General features: G+C 36.0%; 1 protein-coding gene across 6 annotated transcripts in view; it reads left to right on the top strand.

Annotated features, from left to right (window-relative positions):
- The window catches only part of ube2f (ubiquitin-conjugating enzyme E2F (putative)), a 47,320-nt gene that overhangs the window by 10,200 nt on the left and 14,589 nt on the right, over positions 1-22,531 (top strand). For 3 of the 6 annotated variants that reach the window (XM_067516072.1, XM_067516073.1, XM_067516071.1), the window contains 6 exons: positions 258-287; positions 2,660-2,725; positions 11,925-11,992; positions 15,468-15,538; positions 15,760-15,817; positions 16,561-22,529. In XM_067516072.1, the coding sequence (XP_067372173.1) occupies positions 258-287; positions 2,660-2,725; positions 11,925-11,992; positions 15,468-15,538; positions 15,760-15,817; positions 16,561-16,758 (491 nt within the window). In that variant the 3' untranslated portion in view covers positions 16,759-22,529. Of the gene's footprint in view, positions 1-257; positions 288-2,659; positions 2,726-11,924; positions 11,993-15,467; positions 15,539-15,759; positions 15,818-16,560; positions 22,530-22,531 lie in introns of those variants that run through there. The other 3 variants (XM_067516075.1, XM_067516077.1, XM_067516074.1) reach the window with 1 other exon arrangement.

Genomic DNA, 22,531 nt, shown 5'->3' with positions numbered 1-22,531 from the left:
TTTTAGTGATGAGCAAAACAGAAAACCTTGAAACTTTGCCCAGAGGCAATAAGTCCTTCAACATTTACCACTTCTTAGTATTGTTATTAACCTTGCATGTTTGACATGATGATGTCTTTATCTAGAGCTACTTTCTGAGCACAGCACCATAATAATGCCTCATTTAGAAAGTAAAAGATTGTCTGAATCCGTGCCTCTGTATCTTTTCCATTGTCTCTGCTCCTGTCGAAATCACTGTACTCATTTTCTCTCAACAGAAGTTGCAGAACTTGAAGCCAATCTACCTAGTAAGTAATTAATCCATTTATTGTTAATTCAATGTGTAAGCATTTATTGCATTTCCATTTTTCCCCATGCCTGCATTAGCATTAATTTAGCTGTGCATCTGTTCTAGTCATTACAGCGTAAGGTGTACAACATGAGAATATTGGTTTCTATTTCTATGTAAATGTCAAATAAAACAAATATCTGAGAAGAAATAAATAAATGAATAATATAAATTATAAAATGATAAAAATCCATATAATGAAATATATTAAATAAAATAAAAATAACTCATGTTGGGGCAAATTGCAATTTGAACTTCTCAGCAATTTGAAACAAACAAATTTTTTCTCATCATTAACACAGTGTGCATGAAACATTGCTACACTGAAATAAATTCACTAGCCATTGTAAGATCTTATTGTAAGATAATTCTCCCACAAGACCTATTTATTATTAGTCTCCTACATGCTCTCACTGAAATTAAATATTTGTCTTTTGTTTAGTAATTTAGAAGATGTAGGGATAGATTTATATTGCTGATTTATATTATGAATTTCCATTCTAACTTTGTATTAACTTTTGGAGGTCAACAAATGGGAACTTGGGCTACCATGGGGTAGTCTGATACAACACGGGCTATATTTGTCCAAAAGCAAATGATTTGTTTCTAAATGAGTGTATATTGGATCTTTTAGTTTTTTAAATTCCTGTCATGCAGGCGTGACGGGGGTCTGGTTTGGATAACAGCCTGCCATCCCTATATTATTGTAGGAAAAACAGTGGTGTAAAAGCTGACTCAGTGACTTGTTATACCATAATAATTTATAATGTCTTCCTCTTGAATTTCCTCAATGGGTTTATTTGTATTGTAACAATAGTTGAAATGGTATTACAGTGCCAAAAAGCTAATTAGTCACATAATTTTTTCACTGGAAATGTGTTAAACGTGTCAAATTCTTGAAATGTTTTTTTTTTTGTTGATTAAATAGTTTAGTTTAATTTTTTATTTTTTATTTTTTTTTTGTCCGTTCAGGGGTTGTCACAGCGGCTCATTAGTCCGCATGTTGATTTGGCACAGGTTTTTTTAGGCTGGGTGCCCTTCCTGACGCAACCCTCCCCAGTGCTGGGGATGGACGGTTGGGGGTTCAGGGTCTTGCCCAGGGACACTTCAGCATGTGGTCTGGAACAACGGGGCACGAACCTCCGACCCTATGGTCAGTGGGCGGTCACTTTACCAACTGAGCCACTGCCACCCACCCCTAAATAGTTTACTTTAATAATGTTTGGTAATAAAATAACTTTAATCGTGCATACACCTAATTATTAACAATACTAGTTTGTATTAATTATTGAATTATTCATTTCTAATGGATTAGAATGTAGGATATTCTTTAAATATTTATTTTTAGCCATATCACCCCGCTTATTCGCATAAATGTGGTCACACTGAACTGAAATGAGCAACTGTCTTAAAAATGTGTTGTGGGACTTCATGGTTTTCATGCTTGTTCTCCATCTGGTTTGAGGGGTATTTTTAAATACAAATATTAAAAAAAAAACTGTTTTAGAGTTTAAATTACTGTAAACCTTCATTAGGCAGTTGTTGGGTTATTGTTATGTATGAGTGGACCGTATGGTTACTTTGGCTGAAAGCAGCATACATGTTTTTGTTTGCAGTTTGGTGAATTTGCCTTTACAGCTAAGGAACATGAAAGCTAGAAAACTAAATAGTGTATGTAGCACACAGTGCTGGAAAGAAAGTTAGAAAGCAGACCAGAAAAGGTAGGATTCTGTATAAATTATAAATAAAAAAGAATGCAATGATTTGCAAACCATTTAAAATCAAAATTTAAAAAAGTTGGGACATGGTCATGTTTACAACTTTGATGCATAACCTGTTATTTTACAGCTCTGTGTTTGGGAACTGATGAAAACCGTTGGTTTAATTTTAAAATCAAATAATTTTTTCGTTTGTTTACTGCCAAATCTTTACCTCTAAAAGAATGCTCTTTTTTTTTTATAGCCAATTATTGTACTAATCTATTGCTATTTTCCCTTATAAGTTTAGACTCAGTTCTTTAGGTGCTTTGTTGCACCTTTTGCAGGGAACATATTTAAAATGTACACATAAGCCCTACTGCAGTGAATGTCCATGAACACCAGGGGGGAATGTGGTGCCACAGGGACTCTCATTGGTCCAGATATGTTCAAATAAATATACTGTGACAGAAGGGATATAAAAATTATAAAATGTTGACTTTTAGTAATACTAAAAGTAATAGTAGGTCTTCATACAGCTTTTTCTGACTGTGACTTGTGGTTCTAATAATGTTGTTGTCTAAATTGATGGCTGCGTTTGTCTTCCATCTCACCACCATTTGTTCTCTTTCAGGTACATGCAAAGCCAGCTTCCCCGATGAGGACAAGTTGCATCATTTTCAGTTGGCAGTGTCACCTGGTAAGAGAATGAGAAGGAAATCCTTTTTTGTCTTTTATTCAGTTTTATCTATTCTCCTCCAGTCATGCATTAAGAAATTTAAAATGACTTTATGTAATGAACAGTGTGAACAGTAATGAACAGTGTCGTATTGTTTATCTACATAAAACATTTTATTTGTTGAATATTTTATAACCTAGCAGCCATTTCTCTACTCACTGAGAAAGACTGGATGTAAATGCAAATATTGTTCTCTTTCATTCCTTTTTGACTGCTACTGGCATTAAATAATGTGGTTAAGATCCAAATCAACAAAGTCACATGTGTCATGTATAGGCTACATGCATGTCTCTGCTATAACTAGCATATGATATCCTACCTTCGGCCTCTTTGATCTTTTCACTGTTGACCTGGCATTCATTGCCGGTCACTCTGTATAGATCAGAGTTTCAGTTATGTACTTTGGCTGTACCTCCAGAGAGAGTTAAGTATATTCTGTGTCTTGGTGTTTTGTCAACCTGCCTTTGACGTAAGTGTCAGACTGCGGTTCACTGCCCTCTAAGAGTGTTGTTGACAGCTTTTTGTACCTTTCTGTCTTTGTTAGTTTTATTTATTTATTTGTTTGAGCTCAAGGCACTAGTGCAGGCTTCTCTTCCCCCTCCCAAGCCTCAGGCAAATGCCTGGGACTTGGCAAAGATGGTGATGATGCCCTGTTTACACTGGCCTCAAATTCCATGTTTCAGGAATGGGATGGCATGTTTAGCCCCAAACCAGACCTGTCTCTGGAGGTTTCCAGCCCTCAAGCAGAGCCAATTAACATGGAGATGAAGGAGGGAGCAGAAAGCTCCTTTAGGAGATTTGCGAGCACAGAGCTTGGGAAGGGACCCTGCCTATTACGTATGACAGTAGGGGTTTCCCTAGGGGTAGTAAATGACATGGCCCTCCATTGGATCGATGACCAAAGAACTTGGTCGCCTGATGTCTACCCTAGTTATGACTCAATGTTGGCGTGACTGGTTAAGACACCTATGTTGGATAATTGTTGGCAGGCCCTAAGGAAGCTTCCAGTTGTGCCTGACCATTATTTGGGCCTAAGGCTTTGGAACACACTCACATCAGGTCGCCCCTTTGCCACATCCCTGGCAACACAGATAGGCATTAACAGGCAGTTGGCCGCAGCCCAGAAGGGAGCACCTGTTGTTCTATCTGCTGCAACAGGGGTAGGGTCACCGTTAGCTTACCCACAAGCCCTCAAACAAACCCCATGGCCCATCTTAATTTGGGGGCCAGCAGACAATATCCCTGTGTTACAGATTGCAGTTCCCCCCACTGGCCACTTCTACCCTCAAGTTTAGGCTTGTACTTAACCTGAAGCCTCTGAATGTTTATTTAAAATTCCTTCCATTTCAGATGCTATGTCCAGTTGATGTACTTCAAGTGATCAATCCAGGAGAGTGGTTTACCTCCATAGATTTGAATCTATCTAGAACACAGGAAGTTTCTGTACTTTGCCTTTTTGGGCCAGATATATCAGTTTGATATTCTGTCACATAGCCTCTCGCTCCTCACATTTTCACATGATGTATGGGAGCAGCCCTAACACTACTGTGTCGGAAAGATCCTCCCTCCCCTGAAATACTGGCTTATCTGTGCTCCCTCATTCTAGGAAGCAAATCAAAGAATGTCTGAGGTCCTGGCTCACATAAAGGCACTCAGTATATTTGGGAGCTGGGAAAAGAGCATTTTTAGCACAGATCCACATTGTTTACTACCATTTACAGTCATTCAGTCTTTCCCTTATAAAAATCCAGGCATATAAGGCTACAATGCTAATGGGATTGCCTCCATGCCTGAACAACAGGTGTTTTATATTTGCATTTATTTATATTTCTGTAAACTTTTTCAATTGTTTTATAATAGATTTTACTTAAAGTCTTGTGTTGCGTGAGAAATAAACACTCAAAACTTATATCATCCTCTTGCCACTGTGCCTTAAGAGTTTTCTAGGGGAAACACTGGTCAACGTTTAAGTGACTCCTATTGTACGTGTGGCTCTGAAAGTTATTAGACTTGAGTTAGCGTATGTAATGTTTAAGTCACGCTTTTACATGCACATTCTTCTAGAGGCTTTAAGGCGAACTCAGAGATGCCTAACTTTGTAGTGCCAACCTCTGCATATTTTACCTCAATCTGGACACAAAAACAACAGAGTCAAAGAGAAACGTACCAAGGTCCCCCCACAAAAAAAATAATAAAAGCAATTTTTTTTAAGGACAACAGTCATTGTAGGACAAATAGTTACAGTTAGAAGCGTTATTAGTCTTCATTGAGTACACAGACACGTTACAAATATATTTGTGCTGTACACTTAACACATCCCCCTGGGGGGAACAGTGGGCAGCCACCCATCGTGCCTGGGGACCTAATGCTAAATGTCTCACTCAAGGACACACCTGATGCATGAGCTGGGATTTTAACTGGTAGACTCGTGTATCTCTGCCTGATGAACTCCATTGAACCACCAGGCCACAGTGTGTGTTAAGTCAGTAAAGTTATCTTTCAGTTTATTGAATATCATTTATCTATTCATCAAAATGGAAAAAAAGTCAAATCTGAAAATAAATAATGTTATTTGTGATATAATTACATGAATACGGAGCTTAGGGTTATGAGGTTGTAGTTGAGAAGGTTCTGCTCTGTGTGAGGTAGTTGGTGCAAGCAGTGTTGGAAATCTCTTTCTGTGTGTGTCCTATCAAGTACTGCCTTTAAATGGCACTCTGGCCTTTTCTGTATTTCCACATTACTGCTGTACTGTCATCATTCCCCCAAGTCCAATTTGCTTGCTCAGCAGTGTTCCAAGCTAAGTGGACAACCTGTCGAATATTGTACAAACTAAACACACTGGTGTGGAATTACCAAAGTCTCTGGAGGCTCTCTTACCTCTTACTTCCTGCTCTCTGACTTTCTTTCTTTCGCATTCACTCGAACTCACTTTCAAACATTCACGTGCAACCCCCCCCCCACACACACAGTCTGATCTTCATAACTTATGGATTACTACATTTACCTCCTTGTTTACTGGTTTAGCCTCAGCTACTAAACTCCCCATAATTATGGGAATATTGTTATAAGGGTAAAATTGTAAAATATAAGTGATCAGTTCATTGCACTTTGGTCATCTGCTTCTTGTTCCCATGCCATAAGGGTTGCCCTGTTCTCTCTCCGTCTTATCTAAAACCTTTTTTTTCTTTACTGTTTGCTCCATAATGTAAATGTAATATAAGCTAATAACATGTAATATGACTTAAAATCGAATCAGCTAACGATTTGTTTTCTTGAAAAACAATAGTTATACTAGTCTTTGACTCATCAAACAAAACAGAGCCAAAGGGAAGCAATGTACGCTATTGTCAGAGTACAGGCTAATTGTCTCCTTAGCCTTTCAGCCTTGCAGTTTTAACTGTGAACAGGAGATGCTGTAAACAAACACATGCGAGATAGAGGAGGGAGGTGACTACTTTAAGTTTATGGCAGTTATACACGATTCTTATTGCCTCAGAAACTTGGTAAATCTGCTTCTTGACCAAATTTTAAATGGATTTGCGCTGTTGGCAAGCCGGTTATATACTTGCAAGTTTGAGAAACAACAACTGATCAGCATGGCAGATTTAATCCAAGGGAAAAAATAAGACATTTAGGAGGGGTATAAAAATCAGCACAACTAGGGTTAAAACACACACCGCAATTCTATCACGACTCCACCAGTAGGGTACCGCACTAAAAACGTATGAGACTTTGAATCCTTAAATCTGTGAGATCAACCCCATTTAGTCCCCAAGAAACTATAAAACATTCTCATTATTCGTAAGGTAAGGCCCCTATTTTTCACATTTAGAGTGAAAATTGAGGTGGTCCAAAATATTAGCCCCCCCATGTGCATGTCAAACCACATCTGAGCAATCAGTAACCATTGAACTTCACCCAAAGGACTCCAGTGAACAGGACTTGAGAGACTTGAACAGTTGATTGAGAGAGACTACTTTAAATTCAATGCATTACTGAAATATCTCAATCAAGCTTAGCGGAGATTTTGTCTTTGTTCTTTGGAAGCAATCAAACTATGAACGTCTGTATATAGTTATTGCTGTTGAATAATAAAGGGTTTTGCTTGATTTCTTAAAGTGGGTTGTCTTGACTTCAATTTGTTTATGTCTGTGCAAGACACAACTGCATGTCTTTAACATGTTAAGAAGGCTAGAAATTTCACAGCCTAACTTTTAACATAGCATGATTATTAACTGAAAAACATTTTTGGTGACCACTTTATAAAGCTGTCAGAAATATTGGCAGTAGTGTACGAGCCAAACAATCGTTTCTCTGAAAAATGTACAATGAGTGATATTTTGCTTGGTTTAATTTACTACCCAATTTCACTATTTCAGTTTTAATATCTTCAGTGTTAAACTACAAAGTAGGAAAAAAAAACAATGAAATGCACTGTAGCAGCAATTGCAAATTGCAGAAAATTATCAAATTACTTAGAAATCCTCAAGTATATAACAAGTATATTTTGTTGAAGCTTTAATGGAATATTAAACTGGACTTAATTAAATTTACCTTTGCTCTAGAGAGCTGTATCTGTGTCAGTTAAATTTGTTACAAAGAAGTCAAAAGAACTAAGATATTCTGGTATCTCTAAAATTAGGAAGTAATTAATTTAAGTTCTCTGTCTTGTGTGTGAGTACAGCATGTGTTAGTCAGTGTATGTATGTGCCGATGATTAATCCTTCTCCCTGCCATACAAAACTGTACTGAAACACCAGCGTACAGTTTTCACAAAAGGCCTTTGCAAGCAAAATCCAAGAGAAAAACAAAGATCAGCAATTAGAGAATAGGATTGGTGTCATGTTCTTTAAGAGGAGATTGACTTCTCAGAGAAAGACTTCTTCAATTATTCAAAACCTTTGTCTGTCCTAAAGCACCCACTCCACCCCCGCTTTCACTAGCTTTTACATGATCTTTTCTCTTTTGCCGTTTATTTTCCAGTCCCGTGTTTGTTCTCTTCTTGCCTGCTCACTCACTGTCCCCTCCATTTAAAGTAGGGCAAGTGGTCTTTCTATCAGTTTCCATAGTGTCTGACTGGCCACCCTACTTTAGTCAGACCTAATACAGTACATTATGAAAATTTAGTGCCAGAAAATACTAATGTTTAAACATATAAGCATGTGACCATAAATCCTGTCATTAAAAAATAGGTTTATTACCCTCTAATGCATGCATACAACAGGACATTCTATGAACATATTTGATTTAGGGTTCCTCTTCTATGGACCTATATCTCCTTTCTCACTGAGCTGGTAAAAATGAATCTAATAACTATGTTTCTTGAAATCTTTGTTGAAAAAAAAACATTAGTGAAAACAAGAAAAGGTAAGGTACCACGTCAAATTATGTCTCCATGTGAAATGGAAGAGTCTAATTAGTAGTTATCTAGTCTTTCGGTTGTCCTCACACTGTGCTGTCAAATTTCCTTTAACATTTGGAATATATTAGGTAGATACTATCCACACAGAAGATTTAATTTGTGCTGCAGGGAAGGTAGTTGTGACCAGGCAGTAAAATGAGAAATGTAAAGGGATCTGGCCTCAGGATGGTTGCCCAGTATCTCTAATACACGAACCAGCCTAATTCATCTTGACTTATTTTATGTAAGTGCTTACATAAGTCCTTTCCTTTTCTCTTGGGCGATCTTCCGTTTTTGTCATTATTTAGAGTTTCTCATGGGAATGGTAGGCAGTCCCACTGTTGATGATCATTATTCATCCTACAGGCAATGCCATAATTTAAGAGTTTGATTGACAGCTGTTGGTCAGAACAAAATACATGCATTATATTGAGCTATTAAGCTTTTGTGCAACTGAGAAACTCCTGCATAACCTTTCCCTTAGGCACATTAACATTAAACATTTTCTACACACGTTTATTTAATTATAAAATAAAAAAATATAGAACATTTACCATTAAAGACACAGAACACAAATCTTCAAATTACACACATCTTAATATTATTAAGTCATGATCCTAGGTCACAAACAACAGGCTTTTCTTATCCTTATGCTAAAAGTTGACCTTTGTTACATGAGCATTTTATCAAAGTTATGTATTAGTTAGATGGTAAATCATCAATCCTTTTACGTATTTATATGTGACCTAAGAACTAAAATGATTCTTAATCGGTTTTATGTTAACCTACAGCCTAAGCTATTTTGATTCAAATTAAGTTTTATTATACATCCCACGAGCACAATTTTGCCTCAAGAATTGTTGTCCCTTAGGGACTGTCCATACAACAGTGGAACTCTCAGTCCCTACATGCCTGGTGCTTTTTGTTGAGTGTTTGGCTTGAAGTCCTGAATGTTTAGAAACTTTAGAAACATCCATACCTATAAGATCGTGATTTATTTAACCTAACTTAATATGAACTGCATCCTAAATTAACATTTTTGATAGATAGATAGATATGCCTGTATTGTCACTGCATACCATATACAATGAAATTGTATTCGATTAGTAGTGGTTGGCACTTTAAGCAGCTGTCACTTTTGTATTTCTTTGAGCGTTAAATATTCTGTGGCACTTGCCAAAAGCAACAGTTCTAAAAGGTGACTAGCTGGATGGGCAATAATTGTTTTATTCATCCTGAAATTTGATAAGCAATTCTTTAGTCTTGTTAGTATTTAAGGACAGGTTACTTTCTATAGATTGCACTATATACACTCCCCTTGTAATATACTGGGCTTATATAATTGTTTATTTGTAACTTTTGTAAAAAACAAAACTAAAAATCTGGTTACAGGAATCACACTTTATAATTTTTTTACCTCGATAGTGGAAAATAATTATTTTGAAAAGTTAAGGTTATATATTATGTTAAATCTCTTATGTGTAATAATATGTAATATAATATGTTTTATATATCAATAAAATATTATCATTGTCAAAAGCCACTTTCTTGATTTCACTTTTTATTTGTCCACATTTTCTACTTTGGACATGTAGGTTTGAGTACAAGGCAAAGACAGTTGTCTAAATACTTATTGTCAAGCCCTTTGAGGTGTTGGACTGCAGGCAGGACAGTTCAGCAGCTGGACTCTTCTCCTGTGAAGCCGCACCACCATACCATCGGAGTCGATGGTATGGTGGTGCATTAGTCTCGATCAAATAACTCGATAAAATAACATTAATATTTAGCTCTACAGTAATTGTGTTCTTCCTTCATTTCAGTGAGACCATTGTAATAGTTCAGGTGTGTCTCCTTAATATAAATTCCTAGTTTTGGTGTGAAGGTGTCTTTATGTCTTTTTTTAAGTCATAAACCACAGACTGTGTTTTTATTTATATAATATTTATTTTATATATTTAAAAAAACTTCTTTTCTGAGCTTTCTTATTTTTTCGAACTTGTGTACTGTACAATGCAGTGATTTTGTTTTTTGGTATTAAATATGTATTTATTGACCTGGGGAAGAATGAAATCAGTTCACTTCAATTCAATTCAACTTTATTTATATAGCTCCAATTAACAACAAGTAATCTCCAGGCACTTTACCCTAAAAAGTCAAGACTATACAGATATGTAAAGGAAACCCAACAAATCCTCCTAGAGCAAGCCTATAGGCAAAAGTGCAGAGGAAAGACTCCCTCTAACTGAAGGAACCTCTAGCAAAACCAGCCTCAGGGTGGGCGGCCATCTGTCTTGACTGGTTGGGGTGATATAACAGCATGACTATAAATAACTATACGCTTTATCAAAGAGAGGTTTTAAGCCTAGTCTTAAAAATAGAGAGGGTGTCTCCCGAATCTGAACTGGGAGCTGGTTCCACAATAGAGAAGCTTGATAGCTATAGCTCTGCCTCCCATTCTACCTTTGGAAATCCTGCATTCAAAGATCAGACTGGGATGATATAGTAGTATGAGGTCTTTTATATATGATAGAGCTTTATATGTAAGAAGCAGGGTTTTAAATTCTATTCTAGATTTTATGGGAAGCAAATGGAGAGGAGCTAACGAAAGAGAAATATGAGCTCTTTTCCTAATTCTTGCTAAGCCAGCACTCTTGCTGCAGCTTCTTGGAGTATTTGCAGACTCTTTAGGGAGTTACTGGGGCATCCCAACAGTAGGAAATTACAGTAGACCAACCTAGAAGTAACAAATGCATGGACTAGTTTTTCAGCATCACTTTGAGACAGGATGCTCCTAATTTTGGTGATGTTCTGTAGGTGGAAGAAGGCTGTTCTAGAGATATGTTTTATATATGAGGTAAAGGACAAATCCTTGTCAAAAAAAAATCACTCAGACGTTACTTGCAGTAGTACTGGAGGACAACGCTATGCCATCTAGACTAATGATATGGTTAGACAACATATTTATGAGATTTTTAGGCCCAAATATTATGACTTCAGTTTTGTTTTCCTATTTCCCTATTTAGAAATAGGAAATTGTAGGACATCCAGGCTTTTATTTCTATTAGGCATGTTTGGAGTTTGATTAATTGATTTGTTTCATCTGGTTCCATAGACAGATTGGTTAGAACCAATTGGGATTGGTTCTAACAGACATGTTGTTAATATTGATGAGTTTATAGTTGGAAGTTCACCAAGGCCTCTGGGTAAAAAGCAGTCTAAGAGGGATTGGGGCCTTATTGATGATTCTAGCACTGTTGTACATGGAATTCTATAAGTAGGATTTGGGGGGAAGACCTCGTGAATTCTTTCCCTGATAGCTACAATTCTATTCGAAATGAAAGTCATGAAGTCATTGCTGCTAAAAGTTAAGGTAATATTAAGCTCAACAGAACTATGGCTCTTAGTCAGCGTGGCTACAGTGCTAAAAAGAAACCGGGGGTTGTTCTCGTTTTCCTTTATTAATGATGAATAATATGCATTTCTGTGTCAGTCAGTTGTTTGACACATGGTGAAGCACATTAATCATTTCCTCAAATTTGTTCACAGCATTTTGAGATAAGCGCCTTCTGTAGTGGATTTTTGTTTCTAACTACTGTATAGTCCATTATTGTGAATTCAAATGTTATTAGAAAATTGTCAGAATCCAAACTTCTCTATCAATACATTTCTCGAAAAGTCTTTATTTCACATTTCTAAATTAAAACACACATTTTCTCTATTAAAAACTGAAATATGTCCTCCCTTGTTTTCCTCCAGATGAGGGTTACTACCAAAGTGGAAGGTTTCAGTTTGAAATTGATGTCCCCGAAGCCTATAACATGGTGGTGAGTGGTGCATTCATGTCTTATACATACTGTCCATGTCTTTGCCTACTCGTATATTTGTGTTGTCAGTGTTAGTAAATGGTTTGCTGTTTTATCCTGATAAAAATACTTGTCAGTTTATACTCTGGATTCCATCGTGCTGCCAGTATACATATCCTTCCCTAAAAATTATTCTTGAAAAATCAAGCTATTAATCAATTGCATTGATTATTGTATTCACAGAACACAATCCTCATCCCCACTATTTTTGTTTACCTGTTCTGTTCTTTATACTTATCTGACAAACTTTGTCTTATTCCCTGCTTTCAAAAATTCGAATTTCAATCAATCAAACTTTATTTACATATATAGCACTTTTGCACAGATTAATGCAAATCATAGTGCTTTACAGATGATGGAAAAGGTTATAAAAATGCATTCCAAACAAGGAAAATAAAACATAATAATAAAACATTGATAATATTGCACACAGAAAGAAAAAAAATTGAAGTTGGCAAAAACATCAAACAAGGGTAATATAACAAAAAGAATGAGACTATAAGACAGTGAGACTTATGCAGACAAGATTATAATTAATGAAAAATTATTAAAACAATCAATAAAATTTATTCAGTTTATGCCAAGATAATTTGTTTAAGCCATATAGCCAGCTCTACCATTTTGCTTTATTGAGAGCAAACTAGCTCACACAAATTTACATGTGCATAAAACACCATTAAACTTTCCTTTGAACTCCCCAAACCAAATTATCTCTCTACGTCTCATTGAAAAATGCCTCCTAATTACATCACTTGCAAGGAACCTTCAGTTCAGATTATGTTATCTCGTTGCACACACTATGGAGTTTGTAATCATGGTAGGCCAGCTTTTCCAGAGCTCCTCCAGATGATATTGTCTGAACTCTTAAAGATGAAAAACCCCTCAGAGTTGTGTCATGTGGAGTAGTTTTTCATCTAGAAGCAGAGAAATATTTTAATAAAGAAAAGTCAGATCAAAATGTAAAAGCATTAATGTAGTAAAGCAATAGAGAGCAAGTTGAAAATGGGTAAGTCACCCTTTAAAGAACAGTTTAAGTAAATACCAAATTACATAAATTATAAATTTAAAAACTTGTGAAACTCCCGCACTTGTGTGTCTTACAAAACTTAGTGGTAACCTAGTATCCTGGATCAGACAAGAATGGAACAACATTTCTCTCTTAAAACTCTGGCAACTGGTCTCCAGCAATGTCTCAGTTTTGACATCTGATTTGTAATTTATGTTCTATAGTGAATATAATATTTTTTTTATATTTAGTAGTGGTTTTTAACAAACTTAAATTTTACTAAACAGCGTTTAATCAAAACAGCTTTGAATGAAAATAAATGATGGCTTAGACCCAAATAGTTTAAAATGGTGCTTGGCTGATCAAAACTAACTAAAGCCCCTTTCAGACATGCACTGGAATTCAGACATTTTCCAGACTTTCTACGGGGTGGGTGTATGTGTGTGAATAAAGACTTTACCTGAAACTTTTCCAGCCGGCTCACTAATGCAAAGGCCGCATTATCTTTACCCAAGCTCATTTGTAAATGGAGGAAGTAATACTCCGGGCAAATACAAACAACGGAAGGTGAAGAACTCATTCATTTATACGAACACAGTGTGGAACTGGAAGAAAAAGGAAATTCGTGAACTTCTGTCAGTGAGGGCAGACCTGGAAACAAGTACAAGGAACACCACGAGATTCTGTGATATCCGACCAGATTACAAAGCAAAACAATTACTTCCGCCCCCTGCTCGAAGGGCCCAAACACCACCCCATGCCTAATTACACGGAGTATTTCTTTACAAGTGAGAACAAATCTCACACATGCTTTCATCAGATGTTGCTATATGTCTGAAAGCGAAACACCTAACAATGTCCGAACCTGATCCTCCAGACATTCTCTAGAGTTCACGTGAAATAGGCTTAAAAGTTTATTCTACAGATGTTACTACAAACTCCCCTTTAACAGCATAAGAAAATATTTTTACATACTGTAGTTTTTGATATATGACTATTTTGTCATGAAACATGATTTTTAAAAAAAAGGTGGAATTATTTTTCTATTTTTTTTAGCCTAATTATTTTACTTTCTCCAAATAGCACCCTGACTTTCTCTGTCTCTTCTAGCTCTTCCTCCTTTTTAAACCAAAGCTATGTAAATGACTTTACACTCACTTAAAGACTCTTTACTTACTTATATTTTGTTTCATGTGACATGTTCTTTTTGATTAAGATTGTATATCTTTCCCCATCTATTGCAACAGTCTATAACAGTTTACAGTTTGTTAGCATAGCATAAAAGGTGCATTTGTCTTGCAAGTCTTGCATAATGGGAGGCGGGTTGATAGTGGCACCAGGGAGAGCGGTTAATGTAGACAACAGAAGCAAATTCTCAAACAGCTGATGAGCAAGCAGAACACACACATTACTGTGAATTCCCTGCTCTGCCAGTGGTCACAAAGCAAAGCCAAAATGGGATCAGTTATATCCAAAAGATGATTATGCAGACCAAAAGTGACCACACCACTTTAAAATTAACTGAGAAATTAGGCTATTGGCGTTCAAACCACATTTGGCTTGATAAAAACACCCACTGTTCCTCAGCCGTTCTATATATATCGTTCTATCTATATATATAGCATTTCTTGACCTTTCTCATTTACTGGCTTTCCCCCCACTATTCTCTTGTACAGTGTACTTATGTAATTTAGGCAACTGAATAATTTCAAATGACATCAATATAGTAATTTTGCAACAGGCTGTATGATTTTTGTTTGACGAATACATTTCACCTCTCATTTAAAGCATATCTGCTGATACATCCACTGCACATTCACAAGAATATGCATCTCTAAAAATGTTATATTAGCTAAATAATAACAAAATTTGTCCCCCAGTCTCCAAATGTCTGTTTAAATCATTCAGACATGTTGATGATATTTTTAGTGTTAAAAATGATGATTGCCAGCTTAGGAGTTAAAACATTGCCTACTAGGCTGCCTTGACAGATTTCAGTAATGTTTAATGAGGTTAGTCAGTCAAGACTCTTGAGACATATGCAGACACAAGCCATCTGTGGACACTGGTCTGTTTGACTGTTCACAGCTGAAAAACTTGACAAGAAGAGAAAATACACAGTAATATTGCAACTGTTGATTTCTTTTAAGAGGTAGTTTTAATAATATATTGAAATAGAAGCAAATCAACCACATGTTTCAACACAAAATAATTTAGTGAATGAAGACAAGTTGACCTTGTCCTCCTCCTATAATATTAGCCACTGATGAGAACCTAACGAAAAACAGTCAGGTATTATATTACATTATTTTCTGTCAGCAATAGCATTGATTTATTTTTATTTTGTGTGTGTGTGTGTGTGTGTGTGTGTGTGTGTGTGTTTCCCTTTTGTGTTTCTACTTTGTGGCTTTTTTCTGTGTTTAACTCCAGCCTCCTAAAGTGAGATGTTTGACCAGAATATGGCATCCTAACATCACAGAGAATGGAGAGATCTGTTTGAGGTAACACCATTTTCATTTCTTGCATCACTTGTCATCACATATGCTTCTCCTTTCTCTCCTTATCTCAAGTTGATACATATTTCTTACTATTAAATTACCACTGATGAAAGTTAGGAGTTTACACTGCATGACCTGACACGCTGTGTAATGATAATACAGGTTGTTTGAGATAATGTAAAAATACTCTAAACACTTGACAACTGTCTTCTGTTTTTCTGCAGCTTATTGCGAGAACACTCCATTGATGGCACAGGCTGGGCACCTACCAGAACATTAAAGGTAAATAAGTTTCATTTATTAAGAGAAGGTTGCCTTTAAAGACTATCATTTTACAGTCAGTGATTTTTACAGGGATTTTTGATCATTCTAAAACAAGTAAATATAGTGCGTATTTGGCTCTTTTCTTTATGTTTGTAATGAGGTAATAATAATGAAAGGCCATTTCATGCCAAATTAATTGTACTTGTGATAGTAATTGGTAGTATAATTCATTATATGGCAGAACACATCTTTGCAGCAGTTCATAATTAGCAAATATTTACACAACGTTGCACTCCCCAACATCAGTGCATTGCCTTTTCATTTTACTCAACATTTTTATTGTTTTTCGAAGTGAGAGAATAAACACAATCAGAACATCATTAAAGCATTGTACTTCTCCCACAAATTAAGAAAGGAAAATCTTGGGGTCCTTGTTTGATGTTTAAAAAGTTCACTTAGACATACACAACAACCCCTTCTAATGCTGGATTAATGGTTGCTGCTGTGGGTGTAATATACCATGTACCCCACAGCACAAAGGCCACACGTGGCATTTGCGAGCACCCCCTTGTTGATAATTGGCTTATTGGTTGGTGGGGAACCCTGATCTAACTACTTCCTTCTCCACGTCTTTCCAACGCGCATCGATAATAAGATAAAAGGTTTTTGAAGACCAGAAACAACATAAAAGCAAATAGAACTCAATGCATAACAAAAATTATAAAGTTTTACAAAGATCCATAATGTTTGCTGTCTTCTAGAGCAGCCTCCTGTTTGCTGCCTTAGAATCATCCACAGCACCAACAACAAAGCAGGGTTTGCATGAGTATAAACAAGCTGATGCCATGCATCTTGCATCGAACCGCGTCTGTGATTCTCCGCAGCAAGCATGTCGGGCCTTGTGTGTGTCACCCCTCCTCAGAATTAGCAATTTTAATGGCTGTTGCTTTTATGGCTAATAGGTCCATGATAGTCACATCCCCTCATCTGCATTCCAAGCTATCATTGTAACAGTAGAGAGTTCAAAAGACTGTTTCTTAATGGTTAATCATTGACTTTGTCATTTTGACATTAGGTTTGCATTTTGTATGCAGGCTAAAGGCATAAATATGAAAGCCAATAGTGCCCATGGGAGCTGTTACTTTTTGCACCTTAATCACATGATAATGGGAAACCTACGTCATTATTGCAGGATAATTACTTTGTTGATAATTTAGCGAAAACCATATGAATATCTCGCGTTCCATAGATCATTGTTTCATTCATTACTTATCCTTCAGCGTTTGTCCAATAAAAAGTGATTTTGCTTTTGTTCAACAGTGAATATATGCTATGGGATGTTCCACATGACTGTGTTAATGTTTTACCTTTTAGTGGTTACGTTTTAGGACAACATAGATAAATAATACTCCCCTGACCCCCACATCATCTGCAGCTGTCAGGTCCAACGTTAAGGGTATTTTTTATCTGCCTTGGTCTTAAGTCGTTGAACAAGTGTATCCAATTGACAGCTCACGTCTATTGGATGTTTAGTGTCTGTTTGCTTTGTCTGTGTAAAACAGCCCTAACACGGCACCAGTGTCACCTTGTGTGAGCATGTGTAGCTGTGCCAGAGCGCAACAAAATGATGCGCTGCCACCTTTCTTTCTGAAAGAGAGGAGAGTATGTAACTGTTGGTGAGCAGCTCAATTCCACTCTCTTATTCATTAGGAGCACTATGAGCACTATTATAGAACCCTATAATAAGTCTGTGATCTGTTTGTTTGGAATAACAGATAATAAACTGAGTTATGTTTGTGTGTTGTGGTGTGTTTTTTTTCTTTTTCTAGCAGCCTGGTGTTTGCACACGATTTAATTAAAGTGAATAACTATAGTAAAACATTGACAAAGTCATGTCAAACTCTAAAGAATAAAGCATTAGAGCTGAGCCATTCATTTGGATTTTTCTAAATTGTCTTTTTATTTGGCAATAACAAGTTTTGTTATCTCAAGAGAGAAAAAGAGAAAAGAAGAAAAATTATTTTGTTTTCACCAGAGCACAAAGTTTTTTCTCCGAGAAATTATCTCTTTATCACAAGGAAAAACAATGGTTATTCCTAGCTAACAAGATATTTATCCCGCTAGCACAAGAAAACGGCACTTAAAAAAATAAGGTCGCCATTGTCGTTCTTGGGTTCCGTACATACATTTACTGTGACTGTATGTCATTCTTACCCAAAGAGTGACAGGAAGTATACAGAGCAGACATAGATCCAAGTTTAGCTTTTTAAGCAATTTCTTCTACTTTTGTGACTGAACTCACCGGATTAGCCGAAAGGACTTTTGTGACCCAAATAAGTATTATGGTTTTAGAGCATATTTCTAGTAAAAAAACAAAATATAAGTTAAAAAATAAGTTAGATTCTTTCTCTTTAAGCATTCTGATGCATAGTGTTTGTCTGCAGGGGTTCAAGGCCAGATCAACATTCCTCTAAAGCCATTGCAGTGCAATGGGATAATGTTGTAATTATGTAAATATGCAAATGTATGAAGTTGCCATTAGAAGTGGAGGGACAGATATTTTTTTATGAGGATTGATTATCCCCTTTGCCTCCATAGTCTAAAGGGTCCTCCAGTAAATATGAATAATTACTATTGAAGTTATTGTGAGGACTTTTAATTAAGAGAAATCAAATTTTTTTTTCAATTATTTTTAATCACAGCACATTTTTTGTCTCCATGGGCAAATTTTAAGATGACAATGTCAAAATCCATCGGACGTAAATAGTAAAAGAGTGGTTAAGAAAGCATTATACATAAGTATGGATTGGCCACCCTTCACCCATTAGGCACCTTTAAGATGTACTACAGAAAACGTTATGCAGTAGTCCGACTCTCACATCGTCAATATATCTTTGTGAAAAATGAATGCAACTGTGGGTGAAAATAAATGTGTTGACATTGCATAAACTCATTTTGCTCCTTACTGCTCCTCACTGTGGGACTGTGCTTCAACTGCACAAAAGGAAAAAAAAGAAAATAATAATTCTACTCATTCAGTGATTATCAGTTAAAGCCTGTTGCCCTTTTGAGAATAATCCACTTCTCCATTCTTGCTCTTCTATTATATGTTGGGATTGAGTGCAAGTAACTTTCACCATGGTTTTTACATTAATTCCTAAATGCTTTCTCACTCTCGAATGTGCTCTCAAAAAACAAAAACTAAGAACACTTCAAATAAGCAATCTAAGCATCTTTCTTTACAAAACATTGTTACAAAATGCAGAGGGGGTAGCTTTTTAAGGTACAAAACAAATCTTCACCAGAATGTGGAGCAGGAATAAAGGAACATGTTTTTGTTGTCTAAACAATTAGAATTTTTTTTAAACAATTTTGGAATCAAAAGAGGATATTAATAAGAACCAGACTTGATTAGCAGAAATAGAATCAGAATAACAAATTATAAAAAATAGCTAAACCAGTTGAACAATTTGTGCAGATGGTCATCTGATGGATAACCATGTGGTGATAAGGCTGTGCAATAATGACTGACAGTGGTAGTTTGTCAAATTAATAATCAGCTTTCTCAGAAAAACATTTTGTTGTCTAGATGTATGAACAGTATGAGCACACATTATCAACCACGTTGCTTTTTAACTTTTATTAGTAGTAGAATAAATAAAGTAATACACTTTTAATAAGATAACTAACAGTATGTTATGTATTTTATTTATTCATTTATTTGACTTATCCATATCATTGTCTTTCCTCAGCAGGAAATCAATATAATTTGTGAAAGAAATTCTCAGACTTGTGGCAAATAGATACAGTCCATGGATAATGGTAAGATCTCCTGCTAAACTCAAATCATTTTTTAAATCAGGCATTCAGGCATTTAGTCACCAACTTACTGATGACAACAAACGTACACAAAATAAATCATGTAAAATTTGTAAATGTTATGTTTTTAATATAATATAGATGTGAGAACTGTTTTTGTTTTGCCCTGTTTTTTTATTTTTATTTTAAATTTCATTTATCACTTTCTGCAACCAGTGTGGTAGTGGGTTGTTACAGGTATATAGATGGTACTATATCTGGCTGGGAACTGTTCAGTGTCTCTAATAAAGGTCTTCTATCATCTGTTTTTGTAGTGAAATTTGGAGATGGCACATAGGTGGTGCACATAATTAGATACGCACACGCATATCATTTTATTTTATTTATGTTCTACAGATTAATTTAATAGATGGCTGTATTGTATGCAGATCGCTGTATACGTTTTCCTTTCATCGCATATGGCTGTCTTTTGCTTGCGCTCCCTGTGATTCATAAATGGAGCCTGTGTAATACAGTGGCTACCTGAATACAGTTGAGATACATAAAATTGTGCATTCTTGATGTTTTGAATGCTTCTTTTGCTTTGCCTTGATTCTAAGAAGCCACTGCAAGGAAAGCAGCTCTGCATACATTATGAGTGCTTATTTAGTGTTCTGGATGATTCCCAATTTTATGTATTTATTTTTTCAGTCTAGATGAATGCAAGACAAAATGATTTAAAAAATTATTATTTAGAATTATTTAGTGCTTATTACACTGCTACCTCAATGTAGACACAGTCTTCTTTTCCTTTAGGCTGTTCCCTTTCAGGAGTCGCCTCAGCGAATCATGTGCCTCCATCTAACCCTGTCCTCTGCATCCTCTTTTTTCACACCAACTAACTTCATGTCCTCTCTCACTACATCCATAAATCTACTCTTTGGTCTTCCTCTAGACCTCCTGCCTGGTAGCTCCAACCTCAACATCCTTCTACCAATATAATCAATGTAGACACAGTGTTACTTTCTTAATGTGAAGTCTGCGAACAAAGACAATTGAGCTAAAGCATGTGCAGATGTCTCAAAGGAAAATGTAACATTACTGTAACTAAAAAGAACTGCTGGCACTGGCATTTGAATGACTGCAGATAAAGCACTTATCTTATTTTTTCTATTATGGGCATTTTTCACATCCTTTGAATCTAACGAATTAAGTTGCTACATCGCTCAGTTCAATCTACATACACTTGTAACTTTAAAAAAAAATACATGTTGAATGAAAACCTAATTCCAGTTACTGTATATCAGCATTAGTAAAAATGTAGATGGTTAAAAGCTGGACTATGCACTTCTGCAGTTTGTGTCTTAATGATAAAACTTCTAGGAGTATCAATTCATTCAGTGTCAGTCAAGTGTATCTCATGGGGCGATGTATTTTTTTTTTTAAAGTAGTGGAATCTTGGTCTTTAAAGATAAAGTCTGATCTTGACAACACAGGTTTGTACTGTACAAATGTGTCATGGCTGAAGAAAGTAGCAAGCACCTCTGTAGCTAAAGACAATGTAAAGATATGTAAAGAGATATTTACTTCTGTGACCATTTCTTTCTATCCCTGGTCTGTGTCTGACAGTTGGTGGATGTTTTGTTGAGCACCTGGATGGGGTTAAAATGCAGGCTGTCATTGTTTACTTAAATGTAGGTGTGGATATGGTCATAAGTGTGAGAGTGGTTGGACTCGGGTTTATGCATGTCAGCAAGTGTCACTGCGAGTGCACAGAAATATGGGAATAAAAGTAAGCACAAAAGCTGTGAGTCAGAAAGGATTGTGTTGAGTGGGTGATATTGTCTTTCTCGTTACTGGTCACCACTTTTTCCTACTACAGCCCACACATGCATATAGTGTCACATGAAATGCCTTTACATTATTGGCTTAGAAGCTCAGTTCACAGTGTACATTTATTAAGCATGGAGTGCAAAATTATAGTCTTGTCACACTGACTCCTAACAATGTTGGCTTGGACAGTATGTTCTTTCATTGTTCGTAAAAAAAAAAAAAAAACACTTTTCTGTATTCTAAGGCAAATCGCTAAACACTACACCATAAAGTATTAGACGTTAAAACCTTTGTAATTTATAAAATGGTTAATCCATGTATTGGTTTTGGCAGCTGAAAAACTACATCTACCATTAAACAAAACTGCAAGTGTAGTAGAGTCATTGTAACATGGTTTCCTTTATATCATTAAGCTTACAAACAATTTATTCTGAATTCATTTTTCATTTTTCACTTCCTTTCAGTTCAAATTTATTTCTATAGCACCAATTCACAGCATGGTCATCTGAAGGCACTTAACATGTTAAAGTCAAGATTATAAAGATATGTAGAGGAAACCCAACATATCTCTCTTAAGCAAGTCCTAGGCAACAGTGGAGAGGTAAATCTCCTTTTAACGCAAGAAACCTCCAGCAGAACCAGGCTCAGAGTGGGTGGCCATCTGTCTTGACTGGTTTTAATGTTCTAGTTGTAATCTGTGCTGCATTAAAACTTCCTCAATCGCCTACTGTTATGCTAAACCTGTCTGAAATTGCACAAGAATGAGTACTCGCCCATGGACTGCCCTTTCTGTCAAGCTGTGAGGTTTCAGAGGGAAAACGTGAACACAACCTATCTCTCTATAAGAAAACTTCAAAAAATGCTCTTGGTATACAGTGTAGCAAAGCTACTTGGCTTCATAAAAAGCAACCACATTTTGAAGTCATGTGGTAGGCAACTGTACCATAGGGTACCAGGGCCTGTTGTGAAAAAAAGTGGCCGTATTTAGTTGGTTACTAAAAATTAGATTAGTCACTCTAAGCCTTATTGTAGGAAATACTGTTAATATGTCATTATGTATATGCCTTCATTATCTTATGTTTCCTTTTTTCTTTCTGTAAA

This window comes from Channa argus, chromosome 9 (genome assembly GCF_033026475.1).
Source record: "Channa argus isolate prfri chromosome 9, Channa argus male v1.0, whole genome shotgun sequence".
Lineage (NCBI taxonomy): Eukaryota > Metazoa > Chordata > Actinopteri > Anabantiformes > Channidae > Channa > Channa argus.
The sequence above is the reverse complement of the archived record's forward strand: the minus strand, read 5'-3'. Positions and strand labels throughout refer to the sequence as shown.